Source organism: Trichechus manatus, unplaced genomic scaffold (genome assembly GCF_000243295.1).
Source record: "Trichechus manatus latirostris isolate Lorelei unplaced genomic scaffold, TriManLat1.0 scaffold00015, whole genome shotgun sequence".
NCBI lineage: Eukaryota > Metazoa > Chordata > Mammalia > Sirenia > Trichechidae > Trichechus > Trichechus manatus.
This window is the reverse complement of record NW_004443951.1, coordinates 25,202,678-25,230,670: the sequence shown is the minus strand read 5'-3', so window position 1 is coordinate 25,230,670 and position 27,993 is coordinate 25,202,678. Positions and strand designations below refer to the sequence as shown.

Sequence of the window (27,993 nt, the reverse complement as noted above, 5' to 3'; positions counted from 1 at the left end):
GGTAGAATGGAGTTACCATTTCCTGAGATGGATAAGACCATAGAGAAAGCAGATTTAGGATGGCAGTGAATCAGGAGTATGGCTTCAGATATGTTAAGCTTAGGATGCCTATTAAATATCTAAGTGGAGATGCATTTAAACAGTTGGATGTATGAGACTTGAGTGTCCCTGGGTGGCACAAATGTTTCAGTACTCAACTAATAGCCAAAAATTTGGTGTTTTGAACCCATCCAGAGGTGCCTCAGAAGACAGGCCTAGCACTCTGCTTCCCAAAGGTTATAGCCTTGAAAACCCTATGAAGCAATTCTACTGTGCACACATGGGGTTGCCATGGGTTGGAATCAACTGGACAGCAACTAATAATAACATATGAGACTTGAGGTTCAGAGATGAGGCTGAGGGCTGGATATGTAAATTTGGGAGACATAAGTACAAAGATGGTATTTAAAACAGATTGGATGAGATCACCTAAGGAATGATAGGTAGAGAAGAGGTCTGAGGCCTGGGGCATTCTAACACTTGTCGTTAGGTGGCATCGAGTTGGTTCCGACTCATAACGACCCTATGTACAACAGAATGAAACACTGCCCGGTCCTGCGCCATCCTCATAATCGTTTTTATGCTTGAACGCATTGTTGCAGCCACTATGTCAGCCCATCTCATTGAGGGTCTTCCTCTTTTTCACTGACCTTCTACTTTACCAAGCATGATGTCCTTCTCCAGGGACTGGTCCCTCCTGATAACATGTCCAAAGCATGTGAGACAAAGCTTTGCCATCCTTGCTTCTAAGGAGCATTCTGGCTGTACTTTTTCCAAGACAGATGTGTTCGTTCTTTTGGCAGTCCATGGTATATTCAACATTCTTCACCACTACCATAACTCAAAGGCATCAATTCTTCTTCAGTCTTCCTTATTCATTGCCCAGCTTTCACATGCATACGAGGCTATCGAAAACACCATGGCTTGGGTCAGGCGCACCTTAGTCCTTAAAGTGACATCTTTGCTTTTGAACATTTTAAAGAGGTCTTTTGCAGCAGAGTTGCCCAGTGCAGTGCGTCATTTGATTTTTTGGCTGCTGCTTCTGTGTTGGTTGTGGATCCAAGTAAAATGAAATGCTTGACAACTTCAGTCTTTTCTGCATTCATCATGATGTTGCTTATTGGTCCAGTTGTGAGGATTTTTGTTATGTTGAGGTGTATCCATACTGAAAGCTATAGCCTTTGATCTTCATCAGTTGAGTACTTCAAGTCCTCTTCACTTTCAGCAAGCAAGGTTGTGTCGTCTGCATATCGCAGGTTGTTAATGAGCCTTCCTCCAATCCTGATGCTCCATTCTTCTTCATATAGTCCAGCTTCTTGGATTATTTGCTTAGCATACAGATTGAATAAGTGTGGTGAAAGGGTACAACCCTGACACATTTCTTGCCTTTAAACCACGCAGTATCCCCTTGTTGTGTTCAAATGACTGTCTCTTGATCTATGTACATGTTTCTCATGAGCACAATTAAGTGTTCTGAAATTCCTATTCTTTGCAGTGTTATCCATAATTCGTTATGATCCACACAGTCAAATGCCTTTGCATAGTCGATAAAACAGGTAAACATCTTTCTGGCATTCTGTGCTTTCAGTCAGAACCCATCTGACATCAGCAGTGATATCCCTGGTTCTATGTCCTCTTCTGAATCCAGTTTGAATTTCTAGCAGTTCCCTGTTAATGTACTGCTGCAGCCACTTTCGAATGATCTTCAGCAAAATTTTACTTGTGTATATTAGTGATATTGTTTGATAATTTCCACATTTGATTAGATCACCTATTGGAATAGGCATAAATAGGGACCTCTTCCAGTCGCTTGGCCAGGTATCTGTCTTCCAAATTTCTTGGCATAGACAAGCGAGCACTTCCAGCGTTGCATCCATTTGTTGAAACATCTCAGTTGGTATTCCGTCTGTTCCTAGAACCATGTTTTCCCTAATGCCTTCAGTGCAACTTGGACCTCTTCCTTCAATACCATCAGTTCTTGATCATATGCTACCTCCCGAAATGGTTGAACATTAACCAATTTTTTTGTACAGTGACTCTGTGTATTCCTTCCATCTTCTTTTGATGCTTCCTGCATCGTTTAATATTTTCTCCATGTCATCCTTCAATACTGCAACTCAAGCCTTGAATTTTTTCTTCAGTTCTTTCAGCTTGAGAAATGCTGAGCATGTTCCTCCTTTTGGTTTTCTAACTCCACGTCTTTGCACATTTCGTTATAATACTTTACTTTGTCTTCTTGAGCTGCCCTTTGAAATCTGTTCAGCTCTTTTACTGCATCATTTCTTCTGTTTGATTTAGCTACTCGACATTCAAGAGCAAGTTTCAGAGTCTCTTCTGAAATCCATTTTGATCTTTTCTTTCCTGTCTTTCTAATGACCTCTTGCTTTCTCCATGTATGATGTCCTTGATGTCATTCCACAACTTATCTGGTCTTCGGTCATTAGTGTTCATTGCATCAAATCCATTCTTGAAATGTTCTCTAAATTCAGGTGGGAGATACTCAAGGTTGGTACTTTGGCTTTCATGGGTTTGTTCTAATTTTCTTCAAATTTCTAACACTTAGAGGTGAGGGAAATGGAGAATGACTAAAGGAGACTGAGAGGGAGTGACCAGTGAGGGAGGAGGAGAACCGGGCAGGAGTGGTGTCCTGCTGACCAAGTGAAAGTGTTTTAGGGTAAAGAGAGTGATCAATCGTGTTGGTAAAATGAGGACAAAGAAATGACCATTTGACAATATACAAGTTACTGATGACCTTGACAAGAATGGTTTTGATGGAGTGATGGGGATGAAAACCTGATTGGAATGGGGTCAAGAGAGAATGGGAGGTGAAGAAATGGAGACAGCAAATATTTTAAAAACTCCTTTAATGAATTTTCTGTAAAGGGAGCAGAGAAATGGGGTAGTAGCCAGGGGTGAGTGTGAGATCAAGGGGAAGTTTTTTTGTTTTTTTGTTTTTAATTTGTACTTTAGATGAAGGTTTACAGAACAAACTAGCTTCTCATTAAACAGTACACACACTGTTTTGTGACATTGGTACCAGCCCCATGACATGTCAACACTGTCCCTTCTCGATCTTGAGTTCCCCATTACCAGCTTTCTTGTCCCCTCCTGCCTTCTAGTCCTTGCCCCTGGCCCGATGTGCCCCTTTAGTCTCATTTTGTTTTATGCACCTGTGTAATCTTTGGCTGAAGGGGGAACCTCAGGACTGACTTCATTACTGAGCTAAAAGGGTGTCCGGGGGCCATACTCTTGGGGTTTCTCCAGTCTCTGTCAGACCAGTTAAGGCTGGTCTTTTTTTGTGAGTTAGAATTTTGTTCTACATTTATCTCCAGCTCTCTCTGGGACCCTCTATTGTGATCCCTGTCAGAGCAGTCAGTGGTAGCCGGGCACCATCTAGTTGTATTGAACTCAGTCTGGTGGAGGCTGTGGTTGTTGTGGTGGAGGTGTGTGAAGGGGAAGTTTTTGTTTGTTTTTAAGATAGGAGATAGTAGACATCATGCTTGCATAATACTGGAAATAATCCATTTTGTATAAAGGGGGAATGATTTTGAATTCATCTTCAGCAGAGGTTATTTCTTATCTGCTCTAACAAATTCATGGGATGGTAAGTCTGGTGTGATGTGAGGAAGAGGAGTCAGGGCGGCCATGAAAAGTAACCAGGCTTATTATACTCACAGTTCCCAGAGATAGGGAGGCACAGCATGCCATGATGCAGGGCCACACAGGGTTGCACCCGGGGACAAAGCAACAACAAGTTGGAATTGTAGGAAAGGGCTTATGAATGGCAAGCAAGGCAGGGGTTAGCTAGGTTTCACGGACTTCCTGGGGATTGGGCATTTTGAATAATTCTGCAGGCTCAGGGGACATAGGGGCTATCCCTAGTTGTTGGGTAGCTGGCTCTAGGCAATTATAATGGGTGCATACTGGTCAGGAGTGTGAGAATGTGATAAGGGGATTGGGTGGAGAGTATACTTAATCAACTGCTCAGCAAGGGGAACAAACTGGCCTCCAGACGGGCCTCAAAACTGTGTCAAGACAGCATAAAAGAAAAGGGCATTGCACTACCTGGCTTGGGTTTTGAAAGCACCCTTCACAAGCAATTTCTCATTCGCAAGGTACCCCAGAGGCACCACCAACCCAGGAGGAATATTCTTGTTAATTTTTCACACCAAGCAGGTAATATAAATTTGGATTCCATAACCTCACAAAGCATAGCCTTGGATGTGAAATTACACTTAGGATGTTTCCTACCCAAAAACCTGGCGAAGACGTCTTTACGTTTTCCCTGGACTTACAAGCAAAGTTTACTAGTCCCTTTTTACTAAAGTTACGGTCCTTAGAGGGTCTCAACAGGTAACTGGGTTCCACCTTCCCACCTGTCATAGACCATGGTTTGTTAGTAATGAAAACTTGAGCCCCTAGCCATCACTGGTCCACCTTCATGTGCTCTTCTCTGGCTCAGCTCCCTCCTAACTGCGGGCATCTGGGGACTTCCTATTCTTTCTTGCAAGTCTAGCCATACATTTAAACAGACAAACAAATCTTAGTTTATTTTAGCCAGCATCTCTAGGTGTTCATAACAGTATAAACATTCAGCACTTTCTAGACATGCATTTTGCTGGAACCAGCGATCTTTCCCCTCACTCTTCACCTGGCTAATTCCTGGTCACCTTTGAGGTCTCAGTTTAAATGTCACTTCTCAGAGAGGTAGTCCCTAACTCTTTCCATCCCAATCTAAACTAGTTCACCCTTTTATACTATTCATAACCAATTGCCATCAAGTCAGTTCTGACTCAAGGCAACCCCATGTGTGTCAGAATAGAACTGCACTCCATAGGGTTTTCAAGGCTGTGACCTTTAGGAAGCAAATCACCAGGCCTTACCTCTGAGGCACCTCTGGGTGGGTTCAAACTGCCAACCTTTGGATTAGTAGTGCTTAACCATTTGTGCCAGCCAGGGAACCTTAAACTATTCATAGCATCCTCTTTTTAGATTAGCACTTAACTTGTCATTATAACTTTATCTGAGTATTGTTTAATGCCTCATACACCCTCTAGATTGAAAGCTCCATGAGGACAGACACCAAGTCTGTTTAGTTCAGCCCATAGCAGAGGGCCTGAATTATAGAAGATGCCCAGTAAAGTTTGTTGACTGAACAAATAGTTTTCTAAAAATCATTAATAACTGACGGTATAGTATTAAATGGTATCTTCTAAAATTGAAACCTGTTATCTTCTGTAAAGACTATTCTCCGAGAAGAAAATGCTTTTAATGGGAAAACAATCGTTGTTTTAGTCGACTCATCTTAGGAAAGTAATGCTGTTCAGTTTTTGGTAACCACGTGTGTCTTTTCCTCTTTAGGATGGAGATCTCCTCTCATCAGTCTCACCTCCTGCAACAACTGAATGAGCAACGCAGGCAAGATGTATTTTGTGATTGTAGTATTTTAGTTGAAGGGAAGGTCTTCAAAGCACATCGGAATGTATTATTTGCTAGTAGTGGCTACTTTAAAATGCTTCTTTCTCAGAATTCAAAGGAGACAAGTCAGCCAACCACAGCTACATTTCAGGCTTTCTCCCCTGACACTTTTACAGTTATTCTGGACTTTGTCTATTCGGGAAAACTGTCTCTTACTGGTCAGAATGTCATAGAAGTGATGTCAGCAGCTAGCTTCCTTCAGATGACTGATGTCATTAGTGTATGTAAGACTTTCATTAAGTCTTCATTAGACATTAGTGAGAAAGAAAAAGATCGCTATTTCAGTCTCTCAGATAAAGATGCCAATTCCAATGGCATAGAACGTTCCTCTCTTTATAGTGGTGGCTGGCAAGAAGAAAGCAGTTCTCCACATTCTCACCTAAGCCCAGATCAAGGAACAGGGGTTATAAGTGGAAAGTCTTGGAGTAAGTATAATTACCATTCAGCCTCCCAAAGGAATACTCAACAAACTTTGGCCAAGCATGAACAAAGGAAAGATTCCATCAAAAAGTCCAAACATTTGAGGTTGTCACAGCCTTCCGAAGTTGCTCATTATAAGTCAAGCAAACGAGAAGCACGGACATCTGATTCTTCCAGCCACATTTCCCAATCTGAAGATCATGCACAAATTGATGCTGAAATGGACTCTACTCCTGCTGGCTATCAGTATGGTCAAGGATCTGATGTCACATCCAGAAGTTTTCCAGGTACCCAAAAAGAGTATAAATCCCCTCAATCCAGTTCCTAATCTCCTGTAGAAATCAGCCCTGTCTCAACAGGCTCGTAACTGTAGGTGTTATAGGTAGTTGAACCATTGGTAAGAAGTGATTTTTTTAAAAAGTCATACTTCTCTAATGAAATTTGTTTCTTAAAACGTAATTCTTAAATTTTCATTTAAAATAATACTGAATAAATTTAATGACAGTCAAAACAATAGAGTACTGAGGGTTAAAAACTATGATTTTCTACACCTATATCTCTGGGTGATCCGATTACTGTTAAATGTTTAAAGCTGTTTTCTATAATTCAATCCCTGAGACACTTAATTTTCACTTTAATTTTTTTCCCCTCAGTATTCACTCAGGAAGAGTATTTTTATATAGAAAAGTTAAATAGAGCAACCATGCATATTTGCAAAGATTCACAAACCCAGGATCTATTTTAGAAAAATTTAGAAAAATTATTTTAGAAAAATGTATAAAAGTAAAGGGAATAACATAAATATCTATGCATCCATTACCCAGCCCCAACTTTCAACACATAGCCAATCTTGTTTCACCTATTAACTTACCCCATCCCCTCCCTATTATTTTTAAGCAGATCTCAGACATCATGTGTGTTCATCTGTAAAAACTTCAGAATGTAGCTCTAAAATATGTTGTTGTTGTTGTTGTTAGGTGCCTTTGAGTCAATTCCAACCCATAGTGACCCTATATGACAGAGTAGAACTGCCCCATAGGATTTCCTAGGATGTAATCTTTATGGGAGCAGATTACCAGATCTTTTCTTCCTTGGAGCCACTGGTGGGTTTGAACTGCTGACCTTTTGGTTAGCAGTCGAAATGCTACCACATTATTATTGTACTTAGACAAAATTAACAATAATTCCTTAATGTCACTAAATAGCCACTCAATATTCACATTTTCCTCATTGTTGTATAAAATTTTTAAAAATAATATGGTTGTTTATTGATAACACAAATTTTAAAATATAATAGGCAACCTGATTGATATTTACTAATCACATTTTCCAGTGGGATATTAATTTGAAAATATAGGAAATTATATCATATTTTAGAACTTACAGGAAGTCCTATCAGGCTCTAACCACTGACCAAGGCATATAAAAACAACAGAGCAAAAATGGAAAATCTTTATTGCATTTTATTATTTTTTTCTTTTTTAGTGTCTTTGTTGAATTTTAAAACACAAAAAAGTTATCTTTCTTCCTTTGAGCTCTGTACTTTTATTATTCTAGGTTATTTAAATCTAACCTTAATAATGTAGATGCTGTTTTACAACTGTGAAATTAACATTTTATGTAGAAATTGTTGAGATGACATATGTTTGGTTATACATATTTTCACCACAATAAAATTTTTTTAAAAAACATTTTGAATATATGAGATTTAAAACAAAAAAATTAAAGATCCCTGACCTTTTTTTTCACCTTAAAATAAAAAAGTTACTGTGGAACAGAACTCAAATTTTTAAAAAAGTCCGGACATACTGGACCGGTTGAGACTGGAGGACTCCCTGAGCTATCATCCTGAGATTCTCTTTAAACGTTGAACCAAAACTATTCTATGGGGTCATCTTTTAGCTAAATAACAAATTAGCTCATAAAATAAACAATATCATCTGTGAGTACTGTGTTGTATGAAACCAAACTGTCAACATTTACTCAAAAGCAAAGGAGAGAAGGCAAGGGGCAGGGAAACTAGATTACTAGAAACGAAACAACCAGAAAGGAAATAATGAAAAAGTTGATGCTTTGTGAAAAATGTAACCAATGTCACTGAACAAACTGTACAGAAATTATTAAATGGGAATGTAATTTGCTGTGTAAACTTTCATCAAAAACATAATAAAATATTTTAATTAAAAAGTAGATAAATAAATGGAATGAAAAAAAGTTACAAGTTTACCTAAAGTAAAGGCAAGGGGGTAAAAAACATGTAAATAAAACAAATTACTTAAAAGCTTTGGGTACAGCTTAAATATTAAATACTGAAATGAATCACTTCTTTTAGATTATATCTACTTTTAAAATCAAGCACTACCTTTTTATATTTAAAACCTAGTGGATCTACAACATTAAATAAAATCATAAGGGTGGCAATCTATTAATTTTATCCAGACTTGGTAAATCTGTAAAATACTGAAGTTACAACATATATATTTAGGATGACATTGACCATCTAGTCTTAATATTCCTTCATCTCCTTTTCTCCCACCCTTGGTGACATTGGACTCACCAACTCTTTTTGGATTTCTTTATATTATTGGAATTGTTTTATGAACTTTCCAGTGATTTAATGAAACTGTCTCATGACAGATGATCTGCCCAGGATGCGATTCAAGTGCCCATACTGTACCCACGTGGTGAAGCGGAAAGCCGACCTAAAGCGCCACCTTCGTTGTCACACAGGAGAAAGACCCTATCCATGTCAAGCTTGTGGGAAAAGATTCAGCAGGCTAGACCATCTCAGCAGCCATTTTCGAACGGTATATATATGATTTTCCATCATTTTACTTCTTAAGAAATGTGTGCATTTATCTGCTTTAGGATAATCCAACTTATGAGGGAAAGTTTTTCACGTAACTACTATATTAGAAAATTTTCCAACTTAATGTTTTCACTTGGTGCATAATACATAATATGGGGACAATATATATTTATATATATGTATATATATAAATTATTCTCCTTTGAGACCTTGAAGTAGGGAATTTTCTTTTGCTGCTAAATAGTTTTATATTTCCGTTTCAATTCACTTAAAATCTGTTTTTATATGCTTGTCTTGGCAGAGCCAAAGACAATGTAAGCTGTGTAAATGTTTTTTTAAACTTTTTTATCGTGCTTTAGGTGAAAGTTTACAGCTCAAGTTAATTTCTCATACAAAAATTTATACACATATTGTTATGTGACTCTAGTTGCTCTCCCTATAATTTGACAACACACTCCTCCTTTCCACCCCTGATTTCCCGTGTCCATTCAACCAGCTCCTGTCCCTCTCTGCCTTCTCATCTCACCTCTGGACAGGAGCTGCCCATTTAGTCTCACGTATCTGCTTGAGCTAAGAAGCACACTCTTCACAGGTATCATTTTATGTCCCATAGTCCAGTCTAATCTTTGTCTGAAGAGTTGGCCTCGGGAATGGTTTTAGTTTCGGGCTAACAGAGAGTCCGGGGACCATGTCTTCTGAGGTCCCTCCAGTCTCAGTCAGACCATTAAGTCTGGTCTTTTTACATGAATTTGAGCTCTGCACCCCACTTTTCTCCTGCTCCATCAGGGACTTTCTGTTGTGTTCCCTGTCAGGGTGGTCATTGGTGGTAGCTGGGCACCATCTAGTTCTTCTGGTCTCAGGCTGATGGAGTCTCTGGTTTATGTGGCCCCTTCTTTCTCTTGGACTAATATTTTCCTTGTGTCTTTGGTGTTCTTCATTATCCTATGCTCCAGGTGGGTTGGGACCAATTTAAATGTTTTAATGTCTATGTCAGAATCACCACTTCAGATACTCAGCATATACCAGTGGTTCTTGACTCCCTACCTGGTAGGATCTCAGTCTAGTTGCTGCTGTCCAGCCTCTCTCCCCAACACTCCCTTCCGGTCTCTCGCTAGTTGGTCTCTAGTCTCATTAAGAAAGGGAACAAAGTGGGCAGTAGAGCCTCTCCCAGTCAGGGACTTGATGGTCAGCAGTCAGAAAATTTTCAGGGAAAATATCAGGGAATGGTTTAATGAGGCAGTGACTTTGGAATTTTTCTGCTGTTCATCCTACAGCAAGAATTTTTTTCCAAAATCTGTGTTCTATACCTGGTACTTCTATTCCATTTATAAGAGCTCTTTTTTAATTTTAAAGGAGAATGGAAAAACCTAAAGGGTCCTTAAGGTGATTTCTTCATGCATTGCTTTATAGTCACTTATTCAACAAATATATACTGAACACCTACTGTGTGCAAGAACCTGTTCTAAGTGCTAGGTATACAGCAGTGAGCAAAACAAAATCTGTACCTTCATGAAGCTAGATTTTTTTTTCAATTAAAAACAACTTTTTATTATTACAAAAGCAATATGTACAATATGTACATTGCAAAAATAGATCAAAGTAAAAACAAGAAAATAAAAATAAGACATTTTTACCAACCAGATATTACCATTCTTAACACCATCATTCTTCTAGAACTTTTTCTGTGCGTATATGAAAGCTGATGTTTAATGTTTCTGTGATGTCAACTCATCACCAAAACCTCTGATCTTTTCTAATAACTAGATGTTCATTTACATTTAATATCTAGCCTTGAACATTTCAATACCTTCAACATTTTAAGTTTATGAACCTAAAATATCCAACTGTCCTGCTTTTGAAAAATCGTTTTTTATCCCTATTTAAATCTCTACACAGATTCACCAAGCATGCAAACTAATCTGCAGAAAATGCAAACGCCACGTGACTGATCTGACAGGGCAAGTGGTACAGGAAGGAACCAGACGCTACAGACTCTGTAATGAGTGCCTTGCTGAAGTTGGCATAGACAGCCTCCCCATCGATTTGGAAGAACAACATCTTATGTCCCCCTCAGAAGGAGATAAGGATTCCAGATGGCACTTGAGTGAAGATGAGAATAGATCCTATGTGGAGATTGTAGAGGATGGGTCTGCTGATCTGGTCATACAGCAGGTCGATGACAGTGACGAAGAAGAAAAGGAAATAAAGCCCAACATTAGGTAGCTGTAACAAGAACCAACAGAGCTGGCATGTCTGCGATTTACATTGACTTCCTATATCTCTCTCTTTCCATGGTCAGAGTCTGGTTAACCAATTTATTACACCGACTTAAAAGAAGTGACCTGACATAACTTGCATGCTTTTCTGAACAGGCCATTATGTCCATTCTGAACTTTGTTGCCCTAAAATATGTTGCTGCACTGGAAAGAAAGTCCTAGCTTGAGTTGGCATGATGGATGAACAATTAATCCTCTTACTTTTATTACAGAGATACTTTTTTTTTCTCCTAATAGTGGGAGATCTAATTATTGAATTTGTTTCAAAGAAAATATTTTAAATAAATTTACCACAACCAAACTTTATATAAGACAAGTTCAAGGTGCTTCAAAAATACATTAACTACCAATATCGAATTTTTATAGGCAGTCAGATAAGAGCACATTTAAGGGTCTGGCGCCCTACCTGACTGAACTAATCTTTATATTAATTTCAGATCTGAAACAACCTATTCCAGTATCCTAAGTGTTTTAGAAGTATGGCGGAAAACTAATAGAAAATATTTAAAATCGCTCATATTTGAAAATTTTTTCATTTATGTAGTCAGTACTGTTACAAACAAACAAACAAAAAACCTACAGTGGGACTGACCCAAGATTGTGTACAGACTTCATTTTCTTAAAGAGGGAAGGTCATACTGCCTAAAAGTCAAGGTAGTATGTGAAGACCTGTCAACATAGTTCTCTTCTTCTCGTAAAGAAAGAAAGGAAAAAGAAAGAAAAAAAAAACCAGGAGGTTCTTAAGAATAATTTCTAACATCTATATAGTGCTATATTCTTTATAAAGTGCTGTCATACACATTTTCTCACGTAATCAGCGAGGTAGATATTATTATCTCTGATTTACAGATGAAGAAATGAAGGTCAGAAAGTTTAAGTGGTGGGCTGGTGATTAGACAGACTATGATTTTAAACACAGGCCTCTTTCAGCTCTCCCTGTATGTCTCCTGAAATGGCTGAGAATTAAAGTTAAGCCTCGGCAATCTACACTAATTATAAAAGTAAGCCAATCAGAATTAGAAAGTTTGAAAGAAGAGGAATTTAATCATCTTAAAAATACATATATCTTAAACTAGTTATTCAAATAGTGCTAAGTGATGTTCCTACAGTACCTATTGATGTTTTTATGTCATTATTTATATGTAAATTTAAAATACTATAAAACTGCTTGAACAAGTTACTCTCTTATGTACTTTAAGCATTTTTGCTTATCTTGTTTATATAATATTTCAAAACGAACTTTCCTTCTAGGATACAAAGTTAAGTTTTAAACCCCTCCCCTGTATGAATTACCAAACATTCCAAAGTTCCAACTGAATTGCAAAAACATTATTGTCGCTCTAAAGATAAGGCCTAAATACCAGAACTAAAGAACTGAACTCCATAAAGGTTACTGCAGGTTATCACAATTAAGCTTTATATAGTTTAATTTTGATAGCGGCTCCATGTATTATACTGTATTTTTAAATGCCATGATATACCTCAAGATGGTACTTTTTAATGTTATTTTCTCTTATTCTTTAAATAATAATTGTCCTTGATACCAACTTGTGGGCTAAAATGGTTAGTTTCAAAAAATTTTTTATAAATAGATGAATAACCAATTTGTTTTATGGTATTTAATGCTGAGACTTTTTCAAGATTCCCCTGAAGGCGAAGTTTCTGTTGCTTCTAGACCTGATGGTGTGTGTTGAGTTCATTGTTCTCCCAACATAGCCGCTCCTGAATCAGGATTCTTAACATTGAAGCTGTATCCAAATGAGGAAAGGGACCAGAGTGATGCTACACCTTTCAAAATTGTAACCTGGTTTTTAGTGATGGGGCCAGGAGGAAAAATGGCTGATTGGAGCTTTATTCATAGAAATAAAGTAGTGCTTGCATGTGTATACTCTAACACACTTTAGTCTATGATCTAAATGTTCTTTTATGCTATTATCTTCTGCATGCAAACTTTACATACATGAGCATGAATGTCAGCAAAGCCCATTGAACACAGCACTTGTAGAGTTGCCTTTTCAGAAATAATGCTTTCCCCTAATTGTTTATAACAACACCAAGCAATCTCCACAAAACAACTATCAGTTTCACCAAACTAGTCAGCACATCTATTCTATCATTTTACTATCATAAAGGGGAAACATCTATGACATGTTTGTAAGTTGTAAATAATAACTCCAATCATCATATCATATATATGTAAGACTTTAACCAATTCTTTTCTAGAGTGAAACTGTCTATTAATGGTTTCTGAGAAAACAGAATTGTTTGGCTTTTAAATGTGTGAAAATGTTACGTAGGGGTATAATTTGTTTAAATAAGCTTTATTTATGCCAGGGAGTATTTTTTTAATCAGAAGAATAATGGGAGTTGGTTAGACCAGAGTTCACTCTGACAGGAATGCCTATCCAACTCTGTTGTCCTCAAGTGTGTCTGGTTGATGGGGTGGAGGTTTTGCAAAAATGAAGTACCACTGTGGCCATGTCTAGTATCTGGAGAAAGCAAAATCAGTGGTTTAAAATAATTTTTTTACCCTTCCTTCAAATGAATTGTTTCACAGAGAAGCTCAACATTTAAGGGATAAACTCTTAATATCAGAGTTGCTTTGGTTAAAAACCTCTTCATCCCCCACCCCATGAACCTTTCCCCAGATACCTCTACAGCGCTCAGGAGCACAGTATTCAATACCACTGAAGTAGAAATTCTTGAATTCCCTTTGAGCGTTACCATCTCACATCATCAACCTACAACCCACTGTCCTTGTAAGCAGGTAACCATAGGATCTCTTTTAGACTAGCAAATTGCATCCTTACTACACGGTTCCTTCTGAATATAGTTGTCAGATCGTAAGACTTTTCAAAAACAGAATTTTTCAATATTTTCAGTAATGGAATCAAAACAAACATGGTTACCACCTTCATGTGACCAAGTTACTGCTTAATGGATAAAAAAAAAAAATTGATGTTTCAGTTATTTATGAGCTGAGTACTCAGTTCATTAAAGTTGTTTTGCCAGGTCATGGTAAGATAAATGGAAATCTCCACTCCTATTGTTTTTTTGAAATTTTTTTTTAGCCTAAAAATTAATAGTATGGAAAAATCACTGAAAACGGTACAGCCTAAGACGATGTTACATTTAACTGGGAAAGGTAATAATAATAGGTACAGGAGAACCTAAAACAGAAAGTTCTGTGTTATTTTATATTAGAATGGATCAGTGTTACTATTTATCATTTACCGTGAAGCCTGTGAGAGCCGGAACTCAATGGGACCGCCTTGTTTTTCCAGGTCTCCCAAGTTTTCCGCCTTTGACAGGGTGCAGTCTTACCACTTTTCTATCACTTGTTTTAGTGGAAAAAAGTTTTCCTTCTCTGATAGGTTTCTGCCTTACACAGGTTCTGGCTTTCACAGGCTTTACTGTATGTAGCATTTTATATTTGCGAAGTGTTTAATAATTTTTGCCAGTTATTCTTTGCATATCTATGAAATAGGACAGTTCCCACATGAAAGGCCAAAAAATTTGAGGCACTTAACAGTAAAGCATCCTACTTAAGATAACCCATTGAAACAATAGCAAAAATAGGAATTAGACAAGCAGATTTTTGAATCCTAGGATACTTGCTTAATTCACAGAGGTGTATTGTGTATCACTGTATTTTATGAGATGACTTTATACAAATAACAGTAAATTGTTTTAAAGCTGACATCATTGTGTGTGGATAAATCCTATACAAAATAAATGTTATGTAAGGAATACGAATACAAGAGTGTTAATCATAAAATTCAGGGTATCACAGAAATGGTACTGTTTTGCCAGCTGTTTTGTGTATTGTGAAGTATAATTAATATTTTGTTTTGATACAGGCGTTTCTCACTATTCATGCTAATAGATCCATGAATAGGCCAGAAAAATGAACCTTCTCTCTACGGATCTTTTATTAATGCCAACAAAAAGTAAAATATTTTGATGTTAATAAGCAATAAACCACACATAGCAAGAGAAGCCAAGGAACTCAATTTTTAAAGGCAAAATATTTCGAAATGTAGTTACTTAAATCATCTTGACTGCATCTGGTTTGGGTTTTTTTGGTACTTACTTAAATGGCATGATAAACACTTCTCCCCATCCCCTTTTCATTTTTTCACACCAGCGAAAGCTATGTGCCAGTGGATACTTTATCACCTTTAGATGATAGGAAACCAGTGACCATGCATCATTTGGCTTGATTTGATCATTTGAAAACAGCTTGAGAAGGACATCTAAGGATATATTATACTTTATCTGCTTCATTCTTTCAGATTTTTATATGCCCAATTCCATTATATAGTTTCTTAATTTTTCCCATTGGGATATCTTCTAATTCCTTGTTATTACCTAATATAAAAAAAAAAAAAAGTTGCCACTGAGTCAGTTCCAACTCATGGTGACCTCCTGTGTTTCAGAGTAGGTTTTCAATGGCTGTAATCTTTTGGAAAGAGCCCTGGTGGTGCAGTGATTAAGTGCTTGCCTGCTAACGAAAAGGTTGGTGGTTCAAATCCACCAGCCTCTGCAGGAGAAAGATGTGGCAATCTGCTTCTGTAAAGATTTACAGCCTTGGAAACCTTTTGGGGGCAGTTCTATTCTGTCCTATAGTGTCGCTATGAGTCAGAATCAACTTGATGGCAGTGGGTTTGGGGATTATTTTCATAATCTTTTGGAAGTAGATCACCAGGCCTTTCTTCTGAGGTGCCTCTGGGTTGATTTGAATCAGCAACCTTTGGGTTAGTAGCTGAGTACTTAACTGTTTGTGCCTACTTAATTCCTTAATTAAAAAGTAACCTTTTTTTAATTCAGCCCATAAGGGAGAAAAATAGAACAACATTTCTGCCTAGACCAGTGATTCTCAACCCTGGCTATGCATTAGAAGCACTTGTCGGGCTTTTAAAAATACAGTGCCTAGACAAATCAGAATCTGGGGGCTGGGTCCTGGGTGTGGTTTTTTTTTTTTTTTTTAAAGCTTCCTGGTGTTTCTTACATGCAAATTAGGTCCCCTATTCAAGGTTTCCCTCTTCCCTTCCCATAGCTAGAGGTGGGCAGTAGGGCCACTGGACCTTTCGGTACGCTGGTTCTAAATCCTAAAATTAAGGAAATTGTAAAACTACAGATGTCCAGTCCAGGAACATATTAATATTTTTGAAATTTCGAGATACAATGTGTCCATTATCTAAAGTAGTTAAATAAAAAAAAAAACCTGTTGTCGTGGAGTTGATTCTGACTCATGGTGACCTCGTGTGTCAGAGGAGAATTGCATTCCTTAGCGTTTTCAGTGACTTTACTCTTAAGAAGTAGATCATGAGGTCTTTCTTCCGAGGAGCCACTGAATGGATTCAAACTAATTAGAACTGCCAACTTTTCAGTTAGTAGCCCAGTAAAAACCATTTGCGCCACCCAAAGAACTAGGAACAAATAATATGGATACTCTAAAATACTGGGTAGACTTAACCCATTTTTACTTTAGGACGTATTTGCATTTTATGTCTTGGTGTCGAATTGGTAAAGCGCTTGACTGCTAACAGTAGGTCAGTGGTTTGAAAGCAGCAACGGCTCTTCGGGAGAAAGAAGTGGAAGTCTGCTTCCGTAGAGATTTACGGTCTTGGAAACTGTATGGGGTCACTATGAGTTGGAGTCGACTCGACAGCAGTAGGTTTGGATTTCTTTTTTTTTAATTGCCTTCTGGGAATTCACACTACTTCAAACTAATAAAAGAATTCTATTATGAATTGTTGTTAGGTGCCATCGAGTTGGTTCCAACACATAGCGACACTGTGTACAACAGAACGAAACACTGCCTGGTCCTGCGCCATCCTCACAGTCATTGCCATGTTTGAGCCCATTGTTGCAGCCACTGTGTCAATCTATCTCATTGAGGGTCTTCCTCTTTTTCGATGACCATCTACTTTACCAAGCATAATATCCTTCTCCAGGGACTGGTCCCTCCTGATAACATGTCCAAAGTACGTGAGACGAAGTCTGGCCATCCTCCCTTCTAAGGAGCATTATGGCTGTACTTCTTCCAAGACAGATTTGTTCGTTCTTCTGGCAGTCCATAGTATATTCAGTATTCTTCACCAATACTATAATTCAAATTCATCAATTCTTCTTCAGTCTTCCTTATTAATTGTCCAGCTTTTGCATGCATGTGAGGTGATTGAAATTCCATGGCTTGGGTCAGGTGCACCTTAGTCCTTAAAGTGACATCTTTGTTTTTGAACACTTTAAAGACGTCTTTTGCAGCAGATTTGCCCAAATGCAATACATCATTTGATTTCATGACTGCTGCTTCCATGGGCATTGGTTGTGGATCCAAGTAAAATGAAATCCTTGACAACTTCAGTATTTTCTCCATTTTTCATGATGTTGCTTATTGGTGCAGTTGTAAGGATTTTGTTTTCTTTATGTTGACGTGTAGTCCGTACTGAAGGCTGTAATCTTTGATCTTCATCAGTAAGTGCTTCAAGTCCTCTTCACTTTCAGCAAGCAAGGTCGTGTCATCTGCATATCACAGGTTGTTAATTAGTCTTCCTACAATCCTGATGTCCAGTTCTTCTGCATATAGTGCAGCTTCTTGGATTATTTGCTCAGCATACAGATTGAATAAGTATGGTGAAAGGATACAACCCTGATGCACACCTTTCCTGATTTTAAACCATGCAGTATCCTCTTGTTCTGTTCGAGCGACTGCCTCTTGGTCTATGTACAAGTTCCTCATGAGCACAATTAAGTGTTCTGAAATTCCCATTCTTTGCAGTGTTATCCATAATTTGTTATGATCCACACAGATGAATGCCTTTGCATAGCCAATAAAACACAGGTAAACATATTTCTGGTATTCTCTGCTTTCAGCCAGGATCCATCTGACATCAGCAATGATATCCCTCATTCCATCCACATCCTCTTCTGAATCCTGCTTGAATTGCAAGCAGTTCCCTGTAAATGTACTGCTGCAGCTATTTTTGAATGATCTTCAGCAAAATTTTACTTGCATGTGATATTGTTTGATAACTCCCGCATTCTGTTGGATCACCTTTCTTTGGAATGGGCACAAATATGGATCTCTTCCAGTCAGTTGGCCAGGTAGGGGTCTTCCAAAGTGAGCACTCTAGCATTGCATTGTTTGTTGAAACATGTCAATTAGTATTCCATCAATTCCTGGAGCCTTGTGTTTTGCCAATGCCTTCAGAGCAGCTTGGACTTCTTCCTTCAATACCATCGGTTCTTGATCGTATGCTACCTCCTGAAATGGTTGAGTGTTGACCAATTCTTTTTGGTACAGTGACTCTGTGTATTACTTCATCTGCTTTTGATGCTTCCTGTGTTGTTCAATATTTTGCCCATAGAATTCTTCAGTATTGCAACTCAAGGCTTGAATTTTTTCTTCAGTTCTTTCAGCTTGAGAAATGCGAAGCGTGTTCTTCCCCTTTGGTTTTCTAATTCCAGGTGTTTGCACATTTCATTATAATACTTTATCTTCTTGAGCCGCCCTTTGAAATCTTCTGTTCAGCTCTTTTACTTCATCATTTCTTCTGTTTGCTTTAGCTACTTGACATTCAAGAGCAAATTTCAGAGCCTCTTCTGACATCCATTTTGGTCTTTTCTTTCTTCCCTGTCTTTTTAATGACCTCTTGCTTTCTTCGTGTATGATGTCCTTGATGTTATCGCACAACTCGTCTGGTCTTCAGTCATTAGTGTTCAGTGCCTCAAATCCATTCTTGAAATGATCTCTAAATTCAGGTGGAATATACTCAAGGTCGTACTTTGGCTCTTGTGGACTTTCTCTAATTTTCTTCAGCTTCATTTCAGCTTGAACTTCCATGTGAGCAATCGATGGTCTGTTCTGCAGTTGGCTCCCTTGTTCTGACTGATGATATTGAGCTTCTCCATCTATTTCCACAAATGTAGTCAATTTGATTCCTGTGTATTCCATCTGGTGAAGTCCTGGTGTATAATCACTGTTTATGTTGTTGAAAAAAGGTTTTCCAATGAATAGGTCATTGGTCTTGAAAACTCTATCATGTGATCTCTGGCATAGCTTCTGTCACCAAGGCCATTTTTCCAACTACTGATTCTTTGTTTCCAGTTTTCACATTCCATTCAGCAGTAATTATCAATGCATCTTGATTGCATGTTTGATCAATTTCAGACTGCAGAAGTTGATGAACATCTTCAATTTCTTCATCTTTTGCATTAGGGGTTGATACATAAATTTGAATAAGAGTCATATTAACTGGTCTTCCTTGTAAACATATGGATATTATCCTATCACTGACAGCGTTGTATTTCAGGATAGATCTTGAAATGTTCTCCTTGACAATGAATGTGACGCCGTTCCTCTTCAATTTGTCATTCCCAGCATAGTAGACCATATGTTTGTCTGATTCAAAATGGCCAGTACCAGTCCATTTAAGCTCACTAATACCTAGGATATATATCTTTAAGTGTTCCATTTCATTTTTGACAACTTCCAATTTTCCTGGGATCATACTTCCTACATTCCACATTTCAATTATTATTGGATGTCTGCAGCTGTTTCTTCTCATTTTGAGTTGTGCCGCATCAGCAAATGAAGGTCCTGAACACTCCATCCATGTCATTAAGGTCGACTACTTTGAGGAGGCAGTTCTTTCCCGGTCGTATTTTGAGTACCTTCCAACCTGAGGGGCTCATCTTCCAGCACTATGTCAGAGACAGTGTTCCACTGCTATCCGTAAGGTTTTCACTGGGAAGTTTTTTCAGAAGTAGATTGCCAGGTCCTTCTTCCCTAGTCTGTCTTATTCTGTAAGCTCCACTGAAACCTGTCCACCATAGGTGATCCTGCTGCTATTTGAGATACCAGTGGCATAGCTTCCAGCATCACAGCAACACACAAGCCACCACAGTAAGACAAAATGACAGACAAGTGATGACTTTTATAAATACATCACTAAAATACTATATCCTGAAATTTTGTAAGCTTTAATATTTTCTTTGTCTTTAAAAGCAAAGCCCCATCTCAAATTACAAACATCTATTGGTCCTGTCAGTCTATTTATTAAACAAGATTAAAGGAAATTATCTAATCTGATACGAATATGTTCAAATATAAATGTGTATATATGTGCATATATGTACACACACATATATATACATATACACATGTACATGTATGTGCCATTTTATCTCAGAAGAGGAGCATTTCCTTAGCTTTCTTTTGATCATACGCTGTTAAGGTCACCAAATGTTTCTCCCATGAACACTATCATCTTAAGATATCAATGTATGGAATAAATAGCAATTACTTAAATCTCTTATATAAATGATTCCCTCTCTAACAGAGACTAACTTGTCCAAGACATTGATTAAGCAAAAATAATTCAGTAATAGAACTTACGCCTCCCAAATGCTTACTCCAAATTTTAGCTAAAATCCCTCTATAAAATGAGGCAAATTGTAGTAAATGATTGCTCAGACATATAGCTTAAATTACTTGGAAAGAAGAAAAAATTCAACTTAAAATCAAATTCATTAAAACAAAGTTCAGTTACATTAACTGATAGTTAAAAACAGCAACCTGATAATGTGTTTTTGGACAAGCAAAATAGGTAAAAATGTGTTGAGAATAACTATACACAAAAAATCCAACAGGAAAAAAATATTACATTTTGTTTCTATACTCTGTGCAAAAGAAAGAGTGAACTAGGATGGTTTTTTAAATATTATATAAGCATATATTAAGCTGGTAAAAATCATCATTAGAGGCTCCAGAATCCTGAATATTAAAAATTTTTTATGTTGTTTTTGTAAAACAAAAAAGTTACTTGCCTGGAGCAACAGAGGAAAGAGGAATAGAAAGAGGATATGGAACGTGTGGTTAATTGCCTCCATGAACAACTGCCTCCTTTGCCATGAGACCAGAACTAGATGGTATCTGGCTACCATTACTGAACATCTTGATCAAAGATTCTATAGAAGGATCCTGATCAGAAGAGAAAAAAATGCAGATCAGAATGTCAGATTCTCATGGGCTCCAGACTTCCTGGAGCCACGGAGGTTGCATGAATTCCTGAAACTATGGCCCTGAGATAATCTTTAAAACTTAAACCAAAAATATTGCCTGAAGTCTTCTTAAAACCAAATAATAGTTTAGCTTAACTCCAATGTCTGCCTTGAGCTATGCTGTTTTAAGGTCTATCTATATGGGATCAACTTGACAACAGCAACTAGAAAGATTAGATAGGAACCTTGGGGACAGTGAATATATGTTAATGGAGGAGGAACAACTCAGAAAAGGACTGTGAGAATGGTTGCACAGCTCAAAGAATGTAATCATTGTCACTGAACTGTACCTGTAGAAACTGTTGAATTGGTGTATGTTTTGCTGTGTACATTCTCAACAACAATAAAACAAAACAAAAATTTTTTAAGAGGCCCCAGAATATTCCCCAAGCACTAGGAAGCTCAATTGCTACACGTTAGAATTCCATTGAGGAATCAAATTAAGCCATTTTTCATTGAAGTTAAACTAATACTGTTATTGTGTGCCACTGAGTCGAATCCTACTCTTAGTGACCCTATATGACAGAGTAGAACTGCCCCATAGGGTTTCCCAGGCTCTAATCTGAACGGGAGCAGATCACCAGGTCTTTTCTCCCTTGGAGCCACTGGTCAAATCTCTGACTTTTTGGTTAGCAGCCAAGTTCTTAACCATTGCACCACTAGGGCTCCTTAAACTAATACTAGAGATGAACTCAATACTAAGATTTGTTAAAGAAGCCTTCAGACAAATTTGGAAACAAAAGTAAATTTCTTCTTTGCTTTAAGTATCACCATTAAAAAAAAAAAAACTTTGAAAATAAAGCACTTTTTAATAAAGTAGCATTCTCATTCCCACTTTTAAAGTTGTATATGCAATCCATATATGACAAATACATTCCTTCAGCAGTTTGTAGATACAGACACTCCCTTACATAGTCTCCTGGAAAAAAAGTTCTTCCAATGATAAAATGGCACTTTCTTGCTTAATTCAAAAAGGTTAAATACTGAAATAAAATACATACTGTGTCTTTTGTTGTATATTTGAATTGATTTAAAATTTTTTTCCCTGGAGGAAAAAAAAATCCCCGAGGAACACAGCAGTGGAAAAGCTGCGCCTATAAGCGTTGGCACTGGATGCTCCAGTGTTTTGGATCCATGTTAAAAAACAAGTCTGTGGGGTTTTTTCCCTGTAACCAGGGACCATATGTATTCCTGCTCAGGCAGGTGACCAGCATGGCTTATTTCAGGGAAGACTACACCAGTGAATGGGATTAATTGGAACCTTTATTTTCCTTCCCTCTGGCTTTTCCTTTTCAGTCCCATTTTCTACCACAACTACTTTTTCTGGAAAGTCATTCACACAGTCCTGCACCTACAGGACCTTTAGAGTCCTAAACCCCTCGCCTATCAGAAAAAAAAAAGTTGCCATTGAGTCAATTCCAACTTATGGTGACCTCATGAGTGTCAGAGTAGAACTGTGTTCCACAGGGTTTTCAATGGCTGATTTTTCAGAAGTAGATCACCAGGTCTTTCTACTGAGGTGCCTCCAACCTTTCCGTTAGCAGCCTATGGAGTTAAGAATTTGCCCCACCCCAGACTCCAGCCTACCAGACAACCCTAAATCTAGATCTTGGGTTAGGGGGTGGGAGAAAAATAGAAAATTGTACGTCACGTGTTGTGGGCTCCTAATAAGGAACCCACATTTGCCACGTACCGACTAGATTCCAGTCCTCTGAGGTAGGCGCTTTCACTATCCACATTTAGAACTGGAGGAACCGCGTAGGCAGTCAAATGACCCAACAATCACGCCATTACTCATGCGCAGTGGGGATTCGAACCCATACAGTAGTATGCCTTACCAGTGTCTAAAACCAGCACCCTATGCCACCCTACTGCCAGGGACAGCTAGTTTATTTTATCCCAACTATATAAAGAATTATTTTTGGTGTTACTTTAGCTTACAGTCTTGTGTTTTGTGCAATAAAGTGACTCATTGCCCTAGAAGCCTGCCGTGGCGTCACTACGGGGAGTGCAGGCCGCACCCCCGACACTATCAGAGGGGGTAACATCAAAATGGCCCCGGGGTCCCTGGCGGCAGCAGCATGGGCGGGTGAGCTGGTGCCGCCGCTCAGAGGGGTGTGGAGGCACCCTGTGCTGGGGCGAAGTGAGCTAGGCCACTTGCCCACTAGGACCACCCTCATCTACCCCGGGCGGGGCAGTGGGAGGTGACACCATGACTTACTGCACTGGGTGACACCAACCCTAGTGACGCCACTGGGAGCCCGCCCAGTCGCCTTTGGCCGTTTCCACCCTATCCCCTACCCTTACCCTACCAGCGAGGCCACGCCTACATCTTCCCCCCTAGCAGGGCCTCACTGGGTAGAAAGGTGGGACCTAGGGGCATTTAAAGCCTTGGGTGCCCCAGGAGTTTGTAACCAAGCAAATAGGAGCCAATCCTAAAAAGGATGGTGGTGGTGGGGGGGCACCCGGACAGCCCGGTGAGAATGACTTCCACTCCGGAAACAGACTACTGCTTGTCAGACTTGCCAGGGGTACCTCACATAGCCTGCCTCTTATGTTTTTCTTACTCCTTTCTTTCCTCCTCTTCTTTTCTTCTCTTCCTCCCTCCCTCCCTTTCTTCCTACCTTTCTTTATGAGAAGGTCGTAACTATTTAAGAGAAACACTGAGCATCAAATGTTTTAATTCAACAGCCCTGTGAGGTAGGTATTATTTGGCTGTTTTACAGATGAGGAAATTGAAGCTTAGAGTTCACCACTCTTGGCTAAAGAGTTAGGAAGTTACAGGAAGAAAATGAAACAGAGGCCTTGGTTCCTACCTTTTCTTATGTAGCATACACAGATAATATTATCCACATTTTGGAATGTGAGACACTTACAAAGACTTCTGGAACTCCCACCATGTGCAAGGCAGAGGAATGAAATGAAGTCCTGGAGGAGCTCCACCTTCCAGCTGGGGAGAAATGGTGTTAGCTGCCTTTGAGTCTATTTCGACTTATGGCGATCCCATGGAGAGTAGAACTGCTCCGTAAGGTTTTCAAGGCTGTGACCTTTCCAGAAGCAGATCGCTAGGCCTGTCTTCCAAGGCACCTCTGGGTGGGTTTGAACTGCCAACTTTTTGACTAATCCAACACTTAACGGTTTGTGCCACCCAGCCACCTGGTCAATAAAAATGTAAGGTAGAAAGCAGCAAGTGCCCGGAGGTACATCAACTTAATTATCCAAGAAAAGATCTTAGTATCTACCATTTGCATCTCCTCCCAAGCACCCGGATCCCTAGATAGAATTCAAGTAAATAATTTGAGCAGGGAGGATATCACATTTGTTAGTTTTCTTTTTACATAAAAATGAATATAGATGACAAAAATGGCCCTTAATCACACACCACAAAAATAACCTCTGCTGGTATGAAAAAGAGAAAGATAATTTTGAGCTATGCTTTGAAAAATGGAAAGGAGATTCAGTTAGGAAACTATTACAACAATTAAGGGAAAAGAGAATTGATCAATTAAGAGAAACTAGTAGATGAGTATAAAAACAAACCAACCCACTGCCCATTCCGATTCATAGCAACCCTAGAAGACTGCAGTGGCGTTACTAGGGGGAGTGCAGACCGCACCCGACACTATCAGAGGGGGTAACACCAAAATGACCCCTGGGTCCCTGGCGGCGGCAGCACGGGCTGGTGAGCTGGTGCCGCCGCTTGGAGGGGTGCAGAGGCACCCTGTGCTGGGCGAAGTGAGCTAGGCTGCTTGCCCACTACGGTGGGCAGAGTAGAACTGCCCTGTAGGGTTTCCAAGGCTGTAAAGATTTACGGAAGCAGACTGCCATCTTTCTCCCACAGAACGGCTGGTGGGTTCAAACCGCCGACCGTTTGGTTAGCATCCGAGTGCTTTAACCACTCAGCTACCAGGGCTCCTTAGTAGATGAGTGTAGAGAATGGAAATGTGGGAGGAATCCAAGACAACTCCAATCTGGGGGCAGGAAGGATGAGGGTGCTATTGATAGAAATAAAGAACATGGAATTTGGAAAGGAAAACATGACATTAAGCTTTGTCTCCCTAAGGAGCATGTCACCAGGAGCTTTGGGATCAGGAAGGTTTGGATAAGGTTTCACTGGAACAGGCCACTAAACAGAAGGTTTCAAGATACATAAAATAATCAGGAGCTAGTTCCCGTGCTCCTCAAGGTGCTTGCAGCTTAAAAGGGAAGTTATGATTACATATATGTTAGCCTAAAAACCTTTATGCAAAAAAAAAAAAAAACCTTTATGCCACAATGTATCCATAAATTTAAGATGTGGTCAAGGTTTTCATCAGAACTGAGAGAACCCAGTAAACGAAGGATTAAGCAGGTGGGATGAGTCCAACTGGCTTCTGAGAGGTGAGTTTCCAGTTGCATTGAAAAAGGACAAGGTTAGCAGGTAGGAAATAATCTGGGCAACAGAATAAGCAAATCTACAGAAGAGAAAATAGTTCAGTGGTTGCCTAGGGCTGGGGGTGGAGGAGGGGGATGACTGCTTAAAGGCAGGGAGTTTTTCAGGGGGTGATGAAAATGCTCTAAAATTGATTGTGGTTGATGGTTGCACAACTATGAATATACTAAAAACCACTGAATTGTACACTTTAAATGGGTGAATTGTATGGTATGTAAATTATATCTAAATAAAGTTGTTACAAAAGAAAAAGAATCTGGGCAAAAATTCAAAGCTAGGAATTGGTGAGTTATGTGGCGTGAACTTTGGTAGCAAGTGATAGTGGATGGCTGCACTGGTGGTGAGAGAAAATGCTGGAGAGGCCATGGAAACAATCAAGGCAGAAACAAAATGACCTGGTAATTTGTTCATCTTTCTTCTCATTGTGATTGCACCCCTTGAATGTTTAATACTGTGAGCTGCAAGGGACTCGGGGACAGTAAGTCAGAGTTTCTTAGAAAGGCAATTAGTTTGGTGTAAAGGGGAAGAGCACAGCTAACTAAATGTATATAAGGAAGAAAACAAGATTAACACAGGAAGTAGAGAAGAAGGAAGATAAGTTTAAAGAAAATAGGAGAAGGAGCAGCGGAAAGGAGTGGTTTTGCTTGCCCTTCTCCATCAGCCAACACTCTATCTCTAGCTGGAGTCCCTTGGTGATGCATCTGGTTAACGCTCTTGGCAGGTAACCAAAAAGTTAAGAGGTTCAGGCCAACCCAAAGGTGCCCTGGAAGAGAGGCCTGGCGATCTACTGCTGAAAAATCAGGCATTAAAAACCCAGTGGAGCACAGTTCTGACACACAGGGTCACCATGAGTTAGAACTGAATCAACGGCAACTGGTTTCTAGCTTTTTTTTTCTCATTCAAAAATTTATACACGTATCATTTTGTGACATTGGTTGCAATCCCCACAATGTGACAGCATGCTCCCCCTTTCCACTCTGGGATCCCTGTGTCCATTCGTACAGTTCCTGTCCCTTCCTGCCTTCTCATCCTGCTTTTGGACAGGAACTGCTCCTTTGATCTTGTATTATTTTTTGTTTTATAGGCCTGTCTAATCTTTGTTGGAAAAATGGACTTCGGGAATGGTTTCAGTTCCGGTTAACATAGAGTCTGGGGGCCAAAATTTCAGGGGTTCCTCCAGTCTAAAACCATTAAGTCTGATCTTTTTACTAGAATTTGAGTTCTGTACCCCACTTTTCTCCTGCTCTGTCAGGGACTCTCTGTTGTATTCCCTGTCAGGGCAGTCATTGGTGGTGGCTGGGCACCATCTAGTTCTTCTGGTCTCAGGCTGGTGGAGCCTCTGGTTCGTATCGTGCTTTAGTCCTTTGGGCTAACATTTTCCTTGTGTCTTTGGTTTTCTTCATTATCCTTTGCTCCAGGTGGGATGGGACCAACCGATGTACCTTAGATGGCCACTCGCAAGCTTTTAAGACCCCAGACGCTACTCACCAGTGAGATGTAGAACTTTTTTTTTTAAAACTATGTTATGCCAATTAACCTAGATGTCCCCTGATCTAGTTACCACTCTCGCAGAATGGCTACCAGGGTTGTCTCTAGGCTGGCTCACTGGCCCACTACCCCTTACCAAGCACTGTGGGCCTTCTTTTTAAGAATTAAGGATGGGAAAAAGTAAAGGGATTGTTTGCGTATATGCTTGAGCCAGTAACACCCACAGCAATTCTGACTCATGGTGACCCTGTGGGACAAAGCAAAACTGCCCAATAGTTTCCAAGGCTGTAATCTTTACAGAAGCAGACTGCCACATCTTTCTCCCATGGAGTGACTTGTGGGTTCAGACTGCTGACTTTTTGGTTAGCAGCCGAGCACTTAACCACTGCACCACCAGGGCTCCTGTCCCAATAATAGCTCCCACTTATTGAGCATTTACTATGTCACTGTTCTAAGAGCTTTACATGTATACATTAATTTAATCCTCTCAACAACCCTGTAAGTACTATTATCATTTCCACTGAAGATGAGGAAATTAAGGCACAGACAGATTGAGCAATGTGCCAAAGTCTGCAGTAAGTGGCAGACACCAGGACTTGAAAACTTCAGTGATCTGGCTTGTTTTGTGCTTTTAACCACTGTGGTTTGCCGTGAAGTAGATTCCGACTCAGGGTGACTCCATGTACACAGAGTAGAAGTGCTCCATAGGGTTTTCAAGGCTGTGACCTTTTGGAAGCACGTCACCAGAACTTTTTCCAAAGCTACACCCCCAATATCCTGGAAATATGCTAGTACCAAAACCAAATCCGTTGCTGTTGAGTTGATTCCAATTCACAACCCCGTGTGTTACAGAATAGAACTGAGCTCTTGGCTGTAATCTTTACAGAAGGTCCCTATGTGGTGTAAATGGTTTGTGCTTGACTAATAACCTAAAGGTTGGCGGTTCAAACCCACCCAGTGGCACTGCAGAAGAAAGGTGTAGT

The 27,993-nt window shown here is 39.3% G+C and overlaps 1 protein-coding gene across 1 annotated transcript; it reads left to right on the top strand.

Moving 5' to 3' along the window:
- Positions 1–5,366: 5,366 nt before the first annotated feature.
- Positions 5,367–15,230, top strand: ZBTB8A (zinc finger and BTB domain containing 8A). Its single transcript, XM_004371990.2, has 3 exons — positions 5,367–6,224; positions 8,575–8,744; positions 10,643–15,230. Exons 1-3 carry the CDS (start codon positions 5,402–5,404, stop codon positions 10,967–10,969), a joined length of 1,320 nt encoding a protein of 439 aa, XP_004372047.1. The 5' UTR covers positions 5,367–5,401; the 3' UTR covers positions 10,970–15,230.
- The last annotated feature ends 12,763 nt before the right edge of the window (positions 15,231–27,993 follow it).